This window comes from Gallus gallus, chromosome 12 (assembly GCF_016699485.2).
Source record: "Gallus gallus isolate bGalGal1 chromosome 12, bGalGal1.mat.broiler.GRCg7b, whole genome shotgun sequence".
NCBI classification, from domain to species: Eukaryota; Metazoa; Chordata; class Aves; order Galliformes; family Phasianidae; genus Gallus; species Gallus gallus.
The window spans coordinates 2,555,412-2,570,404 of record NC_052543.1 but is presented as its reverse complement, the minus strand read 5'-3'; the positions used below and the strand labels follow the sequence as shown (position 1 = coordinate 2,570,404).

Sequence of the window (14,993 nt, the reverse complement as noted above, 5' to 3'; positions counted from 1 at the left end):
GCTGTGTCCAGAGGCAGGTGTTACAAGCAGTGCCAAGAGCCGAGTGAAACAGATGTTGGTCACGTGGAGGTGGTGGAGGTAAGGTCAGGAAACCTACGTTGTGAATGAGTGGAGTTCTCCTGAGAGGGCCCTGTGATGTCACTAACCTTAAGGTACAGAGTACAGCAAGTGCTGATGAGCAGTACGTGTAGCTTTGGAGCTGGAATAACTGTTGCAGTGATTTCCTACCTGAAATCCCTTTAGAAGGATCAGCTCTAGCTTCCAAAAACCATGGCCGCATGGAAGCGGTCGGCTGTCTGAAGTGACTTTGCTAACAGTTGAACCAAGGTAAAGAGAACACTGGATGTAACCCAGGCAGCAGTTTCTAAGAATTCTTTCTTGTTCAGGAATCAATGTTGTTTGTATAATGTTGTTGCTGTTTTTCCTGGCTTTCCTCCCCAGTGTTGCTTGTACACACTGCTGCTGTTTGTCATGCCCTAGTTAATCACAGAAGGCTGTTCCTTTCTCCCACCTTTATATGTGCTTTGGTAGCCCTCTTGCTCTGAAAACAATGCTGGCAACAAATACATTTAAACAACTTAAATCTTTTTTGTCCTAAAGTTTGCCTTTATATAAATGCTACGTAGTCCTGCTGTGAATTTTGTCAGTGGTGAATAAGAGCACAACTGGACAGCTGCTTGAAATTGAGCCTTGGCTTTTCTTCCCTTGCCTTTCCTCCCAGCTTCCTGCTTGCTCCTTTTGTCACCAGCATGTCTGTTGAACCACTTGGTTTGCAGATCTGTTAGGGACCCATCTGCAGGAGTGCTGCTGCAGGTGTAAAAGAAATGGCAGCAGAGAGTTGAAAGCACTGAATGATGTTTCTGTTGGCAGCAGCGGCGTGTCCTTAAAGTCACGGTGAGACTTCACTGAGCACGTGGTTGCAAGGCAGTTGAAGCTGAATTAAGTTGGCCCCGCGTCTCCTCTGTGTGTCCTTCCTCTGCTGGATGGTCCTCCCCTTTCCTTTCAATGGCCCTGGCACTAAACCAGCGCAGGAAGCCACGCTGGCAAAAACAATTTTCTTCCTCGGCTGAACTTTCTAGCCAGAGTAGTTTCTGAGCAGGATCAGGTGAGTGCCAGTGCTGACTCAGGAGCGAGAATGGGGTTGAAGAGTGCTGACTTGGATGTACTGAAGCTGTTGTGAAGCTACGCCCTGAGATGCATGCTAAGGAACCAAACGTAGCATTTGCCAAATACCAGTTTTGTTAATTCTGTGTCCTCGTGGGATGGTTTGACAACTTCCACTAAAGACTGATTCATCTCTAATAGAGCAAACGCAGCAGAAACTGTTGAAATGCGAGTTCCCTGAAGCTGTTCCATTAACATGCCTGGTGCCCTGCTCTAGAAGTCAGGTCTCAATAGTCGTTCAGTCTTTGGTGTCTTGTTCTCAATGAGAGGGCCTTACATAACAGCATGCTCCTGCTGTGGGTACCTGCCCCCAGCTGAAAGCAGAGAACCACCGCCTTCCCAGCAGGTTGCTGAGCAGTCATCAAATGGGAAGCATTTTCACTTGGTTTTGTTTCGATCACTATTTGGGCTGGTAATCTGGGAAAAGAATCATCAGTGTTTCTCTCACGGTCGTTTCTAAAGCATGCTAGCGTTTCATTGTTGCTTGGTGCTTATTTTGCTTTTCTATCCTTGGTTTTAACGTGGAAATACAAAAAAAAAAAGCCCAACACAGCTGCAGTTACAAAGTCACAGATGCTGCAGGCAGACTCTGCTCCTTGAGCATCACAGCCCTCACAGCAGTGTGAATCTGCACGTCACGTAGGCTCGGTTCTGGGTTGTTTTTGTTTTGGATGAAGATCACCAAGATAGATGATAGTTATGCAATTTCTGGGAGAGTTCTGTTACAGAAGTTGGCCCAAAGCTGTTCATTCGCCTCAGTGACTTTGTTAGTCATCTTTTTATATTCCAGCATGCAGACTGCAGAATGACATATAACTTAGGACAAGCAGCAGCTCAAGGGAAGTCAGTAGCCGTGCCGTACTTGTTGGATGCTCATCAGCGTGACCTCATTTTGTCTCATTAAATAGACCCTCGGTGCAGTACTAAAATACCCTACGTGTTCACTTTTGCAAGCAATCCTGTTCTGCAGCAGTCCTGAAGGAGAGGTGAGCTGGGAACGTAAACGTTGGCTTCAGGCGTGAGGATAACTATCAACGGTTCTGGCACCTCGTGCTGATACAACTGTTTGTACAGCTGCCCAATAGATTGGGGATCTGACCTGAGTTGAAAAGTAATCCTTAAAACCAAAACAAAATGCTGGTTTATTTTTAACTTCAATCAACTCCCTCGTTTGTTTCCCTGCAAGCAGTTGTACCAGCGCGGCAGGGCTGAGTGGGAGGGTGCTGCTCATGCTGGTGCAGCTGTAACTGTGCTCTGAAGAAACAACTGAAGGAGGGATTAGAAACTGATTTGGCACAGTCGGTGCTGGAAGAAGTCTGAACTTAATGTTTTGTTTGAAGCCAGGCATTTGGATCGAGTTGGATTCGTTGCGGAGGATCGCTTTAAAGAGCAACCAAAACAAGCAGCTGTCTCCACCCCAAAATGTGCCCTGTTTTTACCAAATTAGGGAGAAGGTGGTGGATGAATCAAGGATCAGCACACACCTTTTTCTGGTGCAGATCAGGCCTTTGATGCATGTTTTCTGACTCTGCCATTTGAGAGTGAGAGATCTGGAGGCCTGGCTGCTCTCCCAGGTTTTCTCCCTTAATACGAAGTTTTTTCGTATTTTGGAAACAAAAACTATTTGCACAAAGTCCGTGTATATGAATCTCGTTTGATTTTCATTTCAGATAGATTTTGTTCTACCGGGTAGCTCTTGGTTTCTCCTTTTCTTCCCTCCCCCCCCCCCCCCCCCCTTCTTCTAGGGGCTCCTTGTGAGATGGAGGAGGGCTGAGAGCCGGATCCTCCCCGCTCCTACTTTGGCAGCTCACCTGTGGCCTGGAAGTGGATGTATGCTCCTCAGTCAGGAGGCCTGTGTCTGCTTTTCCTCTTGCAGAATCCTCTGTGCTTTGCTTTCTGTGTGGGGCAGGTAGGAGGCATTACATCGACATTATTTCCAGTTCCTGTCCACCTCTCTTTAAGTTTGAAAACTGATTTTTGTTGCCACGCTTCTCTGAACTTCGGTACCTTTGCTGGAAGTTTCCTCATGTTGTTGTGCAAGCTGGGAGGCTCCAGTCCCATTCTCCCTGTAGCCTCATTACAGCCTCAAGGTGCGCAGTTGTTCCTACTTGTCGGGGCTGTGCAGAGGTGTGAGTGGGAGCTCTGGCTCCCAAGCTTCTGGGCATTGTTAACCCAGAGGAGGTGAGGTAAGAGCTGGCTTACAGGGTGCCAGCTTTCCCCTTTCCCCTAGCTGTGACACAAACCTGAGACTTGAAACTCACCTGAGTTCTGTGGGTGCTGTTGGGTTGGGCGGCCCCACTGGCACAAAGCAGTTCTCCCCAGTGCTGCCCGTCCTTAGCAGATGTGCACGTTGCCATGACATCATGCCTTCCCTTTCTCTGCCAGCAGTGCTTTGCTGTGCTGAACAGTGCTTTGCTGTTGCTCTTGCTCAGCACAAGCACCACCAGTGCTGACTCATTCACTGCCTTTGTGTCAGCAGAACGGTGTGGGGCTTTACCTGCTCGTGCCTCACCTTCTGATGCTGTGGGAGCTGTGGCATTTGGTACCCACAGCTGACATGAAAGCACTTTGCTGAGTTTGGCATTCAGTAACACAGCTGTTCCATCAGCTTCCTGCCCTGGGAGGTACCTGGGTAGAGTTACCTGGAGGATCCTTTAGTCCTTCAGGAATTCCTTAGGGATGAGCCTGCCTTATTTAAGCTTTACTCGTGGGGAGGAGGCCATGGTCTGGGTCTGAAGAGCTCGAATGAGACAGGCCATGAAACTGCCTCCTTTGCATATTCAGACTGTACGTTAAGGTGCAAATTCTTTCCTAGTTAGAGTCAAGCCTCTTCACTGGGATCAGTGTGATTATTGTCCCCTTCCCCCATCTATGAATGCAGGGACTGTGGTTTTCTGCTGATTGCCCTGCTGCTAAGTTTACTTCTGAGCCCTTCACTAGTGAGAATTCTAGCAATGTTGTTTTTTCTTGATGGGTAGGGCTTCCTTATGGTTTGTGATGGTTGAAAATCCCTTTCTGGCTGTTGGAGCTGTGCTGAACAGCCCCGTTTGCATTGCAATACTTTAGAAGGGACCTATATTCAGTGAAGACTGTTTTCCCTTTTGCAACTGAGGTGAACAGAAGCCAGGAATTAATGCACAGAAGGCTGACTGACAGGGCCTTACGAGCACTGATCAGTGAGTTCTTCTCTGAGAAGTGTTCGCTGTATTCTCATCTCGCCCATAAAATACGAAACTGGAATTAGACATCCCTGCTCTCCTAGGCACAAGCTTGGAAGAAAACCTGGGCTGGTACTGATAAAGCAACCTCTTGTTGATGTACGTACTTGCTCTGGTCTTGCTGCTATGGAAACTCGGGCTTGGGCTGGAGCCAGCATCTCAGGACGGAGCAGGAAGGTGCCCTTTACTCTGAGGCAGGGTACGTTTTCAAGGAGTTGCAGCAGGATTCAGCAGCTCAGCTCCCATGCATCGCTGCCTGCTGGAGAGGAAGAGGGAAATAACCCAGCCAGGGCTGGGCCTTCTGCAGCCACCCCTCGCACTGATGGCTGTGGCAGGGACTGGCAGGTCCAGGCAGCCTGTGTCCTCCTGGCAACGTGCTGCGTTTCTGCAGTGGAGAAGGAGAAACCTGGAGAGGAGAGCAGCAAGGGAATTAAATCACTGCATATCATACCTGTAATGTGCTGTCCTCTTTGTCCCTAGCCTAATGTTATTGCGGTGCTGCCATCTTTCCCAGCGTCCAGCTGAACAGGAATGCAAGCTGGAAGAGGCTGTCTGAGCTGCTGACTTGGGTTACCCTTGCTGGCAGACAGCTGCATAACAGATGTTCTCAAAGTGATGTATAGCACCTGCTCCATATGTTGCAAACGGTCACAGACGTTTCCTAGTGCCCTGCTGTGTGCTAGGGCTTGTCATTTAAAAAAGTACAATAAAATAAAGAGAAGCTTTCACTGTAAGGTCCCATTGTGAGAAAGCAAGAATTCTCTTGGCCTTGGATCCGGCAAGGGATGCAAGTACCTCATCCCCCCTGAATGCACTCTGTGCCTTATGCATAGGTGACAGCAGAATGCCTTTGCAGTTCCTCTAATGAAACAGCCTTCTTTAATCCCAGATCTAGGTAGCAGTTCTGTTGGTTGTTTGAGCATTCCAGCCTTAGTTAAGACTGCATAGCTCAACCATTTTTGCTTCAGGAGAAGCTGAAAAGGCTTGGCTTCCTCTGCTTTGTTAGGAAGAGAGCAGAAAATGTGTGGTCTCATAGGCTACAGGCAGAGGTGCTAGAGATCTGTGATGACTGGGATCTAAGTAGGACACAGATGGTTGTCTTTCAGATCTCTAGAAGATAAAAACACAGGGTACGCTTAAGGACTCGCACTACAAGCTTAATTGTATTTTCTGTGTGGTCCTTTCTGTAAGTTCAGTCAAGCTGCGTCTTCGAGCTGATGAAGCTCTTTCCTTTTGCACACTTCAGCAGTGGGTGTTTTTCCCTGCTGTTGAGATGGGAACGTTTTGGGTGGAGTGAGAGTGCTTTTGGTTAGCTCGTGGCATAGGGGGTATAGGGCCATCACACCTGAGTGTGGCTCCTGTCCTCCCTCTGGCAGCAGAGTATCCTTTGCTGCATCCCCATCATCATTCTCTTCCTCAGCTGTCTTTCTGCCAGCAGCTTTCTCTAAAATACCTGTTTATGTTTTTTCCCCTCTGGTCTTGACCTGTAGAGCCATCTTGGTGAGGGAGCATGTGCACATAGCTGGGGCACTGAACAAGGTGCATGGGGAGGCTCAGGATTCAAAACTGCATACTTGAGCAGGCTGGGAAGGCTCGTAGCTTCCAAGGTACCTGGCTGGATGCATGTGAGCATTTCTGGTTACGTCCCGAATGGTTCTGCAGGTTGTGGTTCTGCAGGAGGGATGTGGCTGGCTGCACGGGTCCTCCAGGTCTTCTGCTGATGTGCCTCAAGCACATGGCTTGATGCTGGGAAGTTGATCTCAAATCAAAGCACACGGGGATGTTGTTCCATTTTAGGCTCAGTTTTCATTTATAGAAGTAGAGTCACCCGTTGTGGCATCACAAGAAAAGACGGTGCTTTTTCAGCATGGATGCTAAATGCCTCTGCTCTTTGCCAGCTAGACTACCTCTAGCTCGCAGCCTCCAGCCACTCTCTGGCCAGATGCTCTTGTCCTCTTTCCTGATGCGTCAGTGTTGTTTTAGTTTTGTGCTTTGCTCCTGCCTGCACTGGGGATGTTAAGGGAAAGTCCAACTTCTGTCACCATGACCTTGAGGTCAGTGTTCATCCTTGCCTGTGGACCGACCCCGGGATCCTGTGTGGCCATCTGCCTTGTTGTCTGGCTGTGCAGATCCTGCAGGCAGGCTGCGGTGCTGGGAGCCGCAGTGGGGCCCTGTGGGAAGGCAGCCATGCAGGCTGCTCACAGCGAAGGCATGAGTCAGCGCTGCTTAAGGCAGTCAGCTTTCTTGCTGTGTGCATCACAATTTGAAGTGTTTGTTCTTCGTTTTATTTTGGTAGAGTTCAGCTTTAGTAGTGAGTCATGAAGTGTTGCCAGTATTCCCATACGGGACGGCTTGGAAGGAGTGGGAACGTGAGCATCATGGTGCGATCTCAGTAGTGCTCGTTGCAGTGAAGCTCTTCGCCACCACCTCTCAAGTGCATGGTTTCTCCATCACCTTAAGTTAACCACCACAGAAGCATCCATGCTGTTCCCACTGCCTTCCTGCACTGGGTTGTTGTGTTTGAGCAGCTGACCTCGCAGGAGCAGGCGTTTGTGTTGTCCTGCTACCTCCATCCTTGCATCAGCAAGAATGCTTGTGTGGCTTGCACAGGGAATGGCACTGGGAGCCTGATCTGAGTTGAACCAATGCAGCAGAGGAGTGTCTTGATGCAGTTTGTCATGCAGCTGCGTGAGTTCTTGTGCTGGTGCAAGGCTGGGTGTACAGTAGGATGCAAATGCTGCCCTGGGAAGTGCGTGCTGTCTTCTTGTGAGCACGGAGCTACAAATGGAGGGATTTTTAAACTGCAGTGAAGAGGTGAGGGTGCTCATGCAGTGCTGTGCCTTGGGTATGGGGTGTCTTTCGTGTATTTTTGCAGAACCTGGTGTCTCATCCCAGAGTTTGAAATTGCTTAAAACTGTGACTGAACAGAGTTGTCCTTCCTGCCCCTGTTCTTCCATACCCATGTGTATGTGTATGCCTGATGTTCTCCCACCTTAGTGCTGGCCATCTCCTCAGCTCCGGGGGAGGTCTGGTAAGACATTAACTTCAGCTGGGGGTCTGTGACATCCTCTGGCTGGATCTTGGAGCACATAACCCAGTTTGTTACTGTGGGATGGCACATACCCTTCTGAAGGGCAGCATCAGTAAGGGCAGTGGGCTTCACTCCATGACTCTGGAGCTCAGGGTTTATCTTGTGTGTCTTTTTCTTTGGAAAGATTTTGTGCCACTGCAGGAAAATACAGCTTATTGTTCTTGGTGTCTGTGCTACTAAGGACCAAGTGTTGGAAAGGTGAGGTATGTAGCTCAAATTCAGAGTGTGCATTTAGATTTAAATATTGTGGATCCAGTCCTTTTCCACTACAGGATATTTTTAGTGGCTGGGATAATGAAATACCAGCTGTGCTGTGTCCTCGTGCACTCACCAGTAACTCTGCTCGCCCTCACCCTTCACAAGTGTGACTTGGTGGGCGATCTGTCTTGTTAGCTGTCTTTGGAAGAGGGATGCTAAACTGCCCTCTGTGTTCTGCTGCTGTCTGATCTCTGGTTGCAGTGTTGGGCACTGCCAGAGGATATGCTTGGGTGACCTCGTCTCCCTGAAGCTGTTGCGTGGATTATAGGCTGCTTTTCAGTCCAACTGGAAGGACTCTGAATTTCACAAGCCAGCTAAAATAGTTGAGCCAATGCATTTGTTTAACAGAGGAAGGATGAGTAATACTTAGGCCTTCAAATAGGGGTTTTTTTTTTTTGGTTTTTTTTTTTTGCTTTATAGTTGTTTGAAACTGCTGGGATTCTTCTGTCTCTATTTGTGGATAGTGTCCATGTTTAGTAATAATTCTTTGCTTTGAGTTGGTCTGAATGTCACTCGGTTCCTGCTCCCAGATGTAACATGTTGGTTTTTCAAGCCCTGTGGTTAGCTTCCTCTTCAGAGTTGTCTGTTAAATGCTCCTGAGGACGAAGGGTTTTTCTCACATTTACTTGTACGTGACCCCATGGTATGGTTTGCTGCTGTCCTCTGGGTGACTCGGGTGGCATGCTTTTAGGTGCTGCTTATCTTTCAGCAGCCTTTTTTAAGTAGGCCAGGCCTTCCCTCTCTTGTTCTTGGTGGCTAAAATCCTCCCAGAGGTGAGTGTGAGATGCTGGTGTGTGTGTCTGCCTGGATATTTGTGATCTGTCTGAAATTAATGAAGGTGTCTGAAGCTAATGAGCATACCTAGATGGTCTCCATTCTCTCAGACAGAGGCATTTGTGCTTCATTCTGTCGCTGGTGGAATGAGACTCTGAGACACATTGCAACCAACTTGCAGTGGTAACTGGGGCTGGTACCAGGACTGGGAGCTGTACGTGTGCCTCTGGGTATGGAGGAGTCTCTTAGCTCCCTTGTCCCATGAAGGTTTAAACTACAGGAAGGTGTGAAGCTATCCCCTATGTTTGGAATATAATATAATGGAAAACTCTGCTTTGATCATCGTCAGAATAAAGGAAATCAAATGTAAGGCAAAGCTGCATAGGCCTGAGGAGAGCTGAGCCTGTGGAGTGTTCAACTGTGCAGTGCTTGTGTGTTGCAGATGCTGGCACCGTGCTGCTTCTTGGCTATCAGCTACTATCAAACAAAGCTAAGAGGTATATAGGCAAGCCTCGGCTGCTAGAACGCTGCCTTTTTGATAAAGTAAATGAGAGGGAGGAGAGAAATCCACAGCCTGTTCTGGTCTTCGTGGTGCGTGAGCTTAGAGACTTGAACCTTATCCTTTGATCCAAATATGATGTTTTTCCCTTTTCTACACCAGCAGGCTGACTATTTGCATCCCTTTGCACTGGGTGTAGTTGTGTGAGGACAGTGCGGTCACGTAGCCACCACAAAAGGAAATGTTTTCCATTGGATCAGTGGGATGATTCAACTGAAGTGTACGTACACGCTGTTAGCGTCCCAAAATCCAGCGCGAGGGAATGTGTGGACAGGAGAGAGAAGCATCGTTCTGTTGCTGGGAGCTTTTGGGTCAGGTTGTGTTAAGCACGTTATAAAGTATTGCCCCCAGTTTCATAATCTTTGGAGCTGCATCTTCTGTGCTGCTGAACTGGAGAGCGAGGGAAGAGCCAGAGGAGCTGTTTCCCCCTGGAACGTGGCCTGGTGCAGTGTTGGTGTGTAGCTGCAGAGACATCCCGTGGCCAGAGGAGGGATAGCCTGAGCTGTCTTTGGGCCTCGGAGATCCCTCAGGCTTTCATTATTGCCCCTGCATGTGGCTGTTCCAAAATGATTCATTCAGAAGCTGTACTTGCCACAGGGTTCTTGTGCCAGAGACTTCAGGTAGTTCCTTGTTGTGAAGAGGTGCTGTGGTGTCTCCCCAGCAGCCCCGGGAGCAGCTACAATCCAAGCTAGGAAGGGCAAAGCATCTGGAGAGAGAGAACTCGGGCAGCTTTGCTTTTTCATCATCCTGTGGCTGTGCCAGGCAGACTGCAAATGTTTAAAGAGCATCTGTCTTCTCCAAAGCACTTCAAATCTCATTTGGATTTAGCAGTCCCTTCTGCCTACCTTTAGAAAGCCTGGACTTACTGTGTGAGTAGGCTATGTAAAAGCATCAGGAAACAGCTGCTCTGAAGGGCTTCGGGTAATAAAGGAGAGGATCCAAGGGGAAGCCACTTAAATACAGCGGCAGAATGGGTGTATGGCACTTGTATTCTGAAAACCTTCCATGCCTGAGCTTGGAGAGAAGTGAAAAAGAAAAGCAGGAAGTGGTGTTGGGGTAGCAGATGAACAGAGGTTACTTCGTGTTAAAAGTGCAGAGGCAGAAGGAATGGGATGCTGATTCCTAACGGACTTGTTCTGCCTGTGCTGGTTGTGTCCCTGCTGGGTGGGTGTGGGCTTGCTTTTGCTTGTGCTGGAGACCCCACCGTTTGTGCTCCACCACCACAGCGCCTCTCTGATGAAATGAGCTGAAGGGAGGAAATGGTGTTTTCTAAAGATGAGAGCCTCAGAATACTCAGATCTCCTCCTTTCCCTGTTTCCTGTCAACCCTACTGGGGAAGCTGTGGATGAGACAGACTCCAAATTAGCACGTGTTTACCTACACGATTAAAGAGGTGGTGAGGAGCGTGCTGGAACGAGTGGGAAAGTAAATGGAGGATGAGAAAGATGCTTGTGGACATAAAGGTATCAAAAACTGCAGAAGCTCTTCGTATGAGAGGAGCACGAGTACAAGTGGTTCTCCATCCACAGGAATCTCATTTGCCTTTCCAGATCACCATAAGGAAGCACATAGCCAGGATTGCCCCCCGTCTGCCTGAGCGCTGCTGAGCTGCACCTCCCAGCCTTTGTGGCTCTCCCCATGCTCCAAGAGTTCAACTGGTGCCCAACGCAATGTGTGTTTGTCAAACCATGGAAGTGGGCAAGTATGGCAAGAATGCCACTAAATCTGGAGACCGGGGGGTCCTGCTGGAGCCTTTTATTCACCAGGTGGGTGGCCACAGCAGCATGATGCGCTATGACGACCACACCGTCTGCAAGCCGCTCATCACCAGGGAGCAGCGCTTCTACGAATCCCTGCCTCCAGAAATGAAGGAGTTCACACCTGAGTACAAAGGTGAGGCCTGCTGTCATCCTGCAACGCAGCGATGTGCTTTGTGAACCGTCCCTCTCCTTTTCCTGCAGCTACTCGTGTGCTGCTGCCTTTTTCTCTTTTTATTGTTACTCTCCTCTTTGGCAGGATAGCAATTGGATTGGAGCTTTTGGAGAGGGGGAGGTCTCTCTTCTGTGCTTAATGTGTTCGTCCCTCCAGACAGAATCTAATTGTTGTAGTCTGACACTTAAGGTTATGACTGAAGTAATTTTACTGGCAAGTTATTGTCAGTTCCTACTGCCTTGACCTTGAGCAAATGAAGTTAGGTCGTGCACCGAGCAGTTGTGCATTCCAGTCCCATAATTTACTGCTTCCTCATCCCAGCTCTTTTATGGACCCATATCAGAAAACTGCTGAAGCAGGAAGTGTTTCTTTCTGAGTGCTGAGGTGAAGTGAGCCTTGTCCCCAGCTGCTCCCAAGGAGTGGAATTTTCCAGTGCCTGTATCACTGTAGCAGATCGATTGCCTACTGTATCTTTCAGAAGGTACACTTGTGGCCATGAGTTCCCCTGCAGAGGGGTAACTCCGCTGCTGCTTCCTCCCTGTGTGGCACAAGGGGGGGACTGTGCTTCACAGACAGCTGGGACCACCATCTGTTCCAGGTCATGCCATTTGATCTGGCTGTATCCTGAAGGGCTGAAAGCAGTGTCAGCTTACCTACCTGTGTCTGTGGGCAGATCGTGACTGAAAGATACCATCTCCAACAGACGGGTCCTCCCGTACCCTCAAGCTGCTCTGGATCCATATGGTGCTCTGGTGACCCATCCGAAATCCCATCTGAAGCCTGTGTAGTTACTGGAATCGATGTGATGTCAGGCTTTCCTCAGGAGATGCGTTCAAAACTGATGAAGCTGATGGTCCAGATGGAGACCTCTCATCATTATCATATTTCCTAGTTGCCTAAAGGCACGGGATGTGCCCCTCCACTGCAGTATGGGATTTCATCTGAGACTCCACTGCAGTTTCCTGCTGGTCCCAGGGGGTCAGTCCTGCTGCTCTGGATAAGATGATGTTTCCTGTCTGAGCACGCATATGTAACTCTTAAGATTGCCTCCTCAGAGGTGTGGCTTGTGGAGCATATCCAGGCCAACAGGGGGCTTGGATGATCGTTGATGTAGTGACATGCAGGAGTCCTGAACTTCTCAGAACTTGGATTGAGCTTTCTTAAGCTTGCTGGCATTGTCGTGTGCAGATAGGGAAAGATAGTAACGTGATGCTCTCCATCAACTGAGCAGTGAAATGTTTTATCACTTTTTTGGGAAGTCTTCAGGTTCAGTCCGTAGCACCCAATATTCTTGGCAGCTGTTTGATGCCAGTGACAGGCTGATTAAAGATTTCACTGCTGTGAGTTGAGAGATGTTGATTGCCTCATTTTCAGGGCTGGAGGTGCCCCAAAGATGTCAGTCCTAATTGAAAGTGCCAGTTCTTCTGTTCCATGGCTGGCCAGCTAGATACATTCAGAATTGGTGCCATGAAAGATCTTTATCTTCCCTGGGAGTATGGGGTTTTTCAGGAGCCTTTGGAAGGTAACACTGCCCAAGGCACATGTGAGCCTGATTGCCTTCAGCTGGCACAGGTGTTTTTGCTCCACGGCCTCCTGTTCTTTATCACTAGGAAGCCCTGGGGCCTCACAGATCCCTTTTCTACAGGACTGGCTGACGTGAGATACAAGCAGCAGGTGTCACATAAGTCTCGGTGCTCAGATGCTGGAGAGTTCTTGGAGCACAGAAAGCAGACCAGGGATGCTCTTGTCCTGCAAACATGTTCCTGCTGTTGACACAGATACTCAACCCAAATGAACTAAATGTGTATTTCATATGCTTTTCCCCCCTCAGCAGCTTGGTAGACTCTGCCTTACTTTCTCTAGTTTGACATTTCTTGTTTCATTGTACACTGCAAGACTGACTGGAGGGTAACATCCATCCCTCATCAGGCTTGAAACTGCCTTTCCCTTAGCACAGCAGATTGAGATGTTAGCACTCTGGGCTAATTTCCCATGGATGCCACAGCTTCTACTGCTGTTACCAACTGTTCGCTCTTGGAGTGTTGAGTCACTACTGTATGCAGAGATTTCTCCTCTGTGCTGTGTTAAAAACGTTTGAGTTCTCCCCTTGTGATCCTGAACCTCATTTCACCACTCTGGATTTGGTTTGCTGCTCTGTGAGCTACGGTTACTTGCATGTTGTTGAAGACATGTATTCTAGTAATTATATTTCCTTTGCTGGCAAACAGCACTGACGGGTTCCTTCTTTCTGGCAGGTGTGGTGTCTGTCTGTTTTGAGGGAGACAGCGACGGCTACATTAATCTGGTAGCATATCCCTACATGGAGAATGAAGCTTTGGAGCAGGATGACATGCCAGAGAGGGACCAGCCACGACGCAAGCACTCGCGTCGGAGCCTTCACAGGTCAAGCAGTGGCACTGAGCACAAGGAGGAAAAGCCTGGCCTGGCCAGTGACAGCACAGAAAGGTAGAAGCTTCTGAGGGTCCAGTGACAAGTGGGAAATATCTCTTGGCGCTTTCAGCTCTGGTCCTCCTTTTATTGAGGGTGTTTTGTACTTCTGTGCAGTTGCTAGATTGTCTTGCACTTGCTATCCCAGCATACTGTGGCACTGCAAGCTGTTCGGAGCTGTGCCCAGTTGTAGACAAACTCATCCAAGTGGAATGCTTCTGACGCAGGATAACATCTGGATGTGGAAGCAAAGCCTCGGGGCAGATTCAAATACAGATTCGAAGGCCATCAGGTCCTTAACCTGAGTATGGGTCCACAGCCTGGGATGTTGGCGAGGATTTGCTGTTAAGCTGGTAGATTTTGAATAGTGTGAAGCGTGCAGCAGGAGAAGGAACAGGAGCAGGTCATGTGCAGGCAGGACTGTTGTAACTATCTGGACAGTGCATGGATCCTAACATGCCTCCTTGTTCTGTGTTTATGCCAGCAGCATCCAGGAGGCAAAGAGTTCCAGGATGGACTTGCACATCCACTCAGATGTTCCATTTCAGATGCTGGATGGGAACAGTGGGCTGAGCTCTGAGAAGATCAGCCATAACCCCTGGAGCCTGCGCTGCCACAAGCAGCAGCTGAGCCGCATGCGGTCGGAGTCCAAGGAGCGAAAACTCTACAGTATCCTTAGGGAAGGGCACTGAGTGCATCAGGTTGCTGCTGCTGTGCCGGCCTACATTCCACACTCGTGCTGGAAGCAGCTAGGCCTGTGTTTCCCTTGGCTTGTGTTAAGAATAATGTTTTCCCCATCCATTGCACAAAGTTGTATTAAACTTTTTTTCCTACTCTTTCCTACTTCTCAAACAACACCACTGATTTCTGACACTGATGCTCAGAGAAGCCACGTTTCTGGCTAGTTTCCTGCATTTGGTTTTTGCTTCTGGACTTTCTCTGAGTTGGCTTGTGTTTTCTTGAACTATCGAGTTCTTCACATGAGACCTTGCCCAGCAGCAGACGCGGGTCTAGCCTGCTCAGTAATTCCTTGGGAAGGAGCTATGATCGTCCTTGCCACCTTTCTTGAGTCTCTTCCAGTTCTACTGTATCCTTCTGGAAATGGTGACCAGAACTGCACACCGTACAGAAGATGGTGAACCAGAGGTTTAATTTCCACTGGCATACAGTGCTGTTGTGTCTCTACTTCCTCATAATTTGTGGCACACACTCTTGTTGTAAATGCTGTTTGTTTGTTCCGACATCCCATTCCTGACTGTTATAAGCTGTCTCAAAACCCACTGCTTTATACGTTAAGGTTAAAAATAACAAAACTTTTCCCCCTTACGTTCATCTTGCATGTTAACTCTGGAGGGCGTCTACCCATTTAATGACCAAGTGGGTCTCATAAGGTCCTTTGGGGATTTTTGACAGCTGCTCCTCATTTTTGGAACTTTGACTGACTACGTTTGTCATCTCATTCCCTTTTCTGGATCTCCTGTTGACCAGCATGGTTCTCCACACACAGGCCTTGTGAATGACTGATTGTGCGACCAGTCAGACATCCCAA

At 48.7% G+C, this 14,993-nt stretch overlaps 1 protein-coding gene across 35 annotated transcripts in view; it reads left to right on the top strand.

The window, feature by feature from the left end:
• IP6K1 (inositol hexakisphosphate kinase 1) overlaps nucleotides 1-14,993 on the top strand; it is a 34,883-nt gene that overhangs the window by 15,474 nt on the left and 4,416 nt on the right. For 15 of the 35 annotated variants that reach the window (XM_025154613.3, XM_046900149.1, XM_015292894.4 and 12 more), the window contains 3 exons: nucleotides 10,615-10,957; nucleotides 13,252-13,462; nucleotides 13,929-14,113. In XM_025154613.3, the coding sequence (XP_025010381.1) occupies nucleotides 10,735-10,957; nucleotides 13,252-13,462; nucleotides 13,929-14,113 (619 nt within the window). In that variant the 5' untranslated portion in view covers nucleotides 10,615-10,734. Of the gene's footprint in view, nucleotides 1-870; nucleotides 1,106-9,166; nucleotides 9,285-10,614; nucleotides 10,958-13,251; nucleotides 13,463-13,928; nucleotides 14,114-14,993 lie in introns of all 35 variants that reach the window. The other 20 variants (XM_046900147.1, XM_040646541.2, XM_046900143.1 and 17 more) reach the window with 4 other exon arrangements.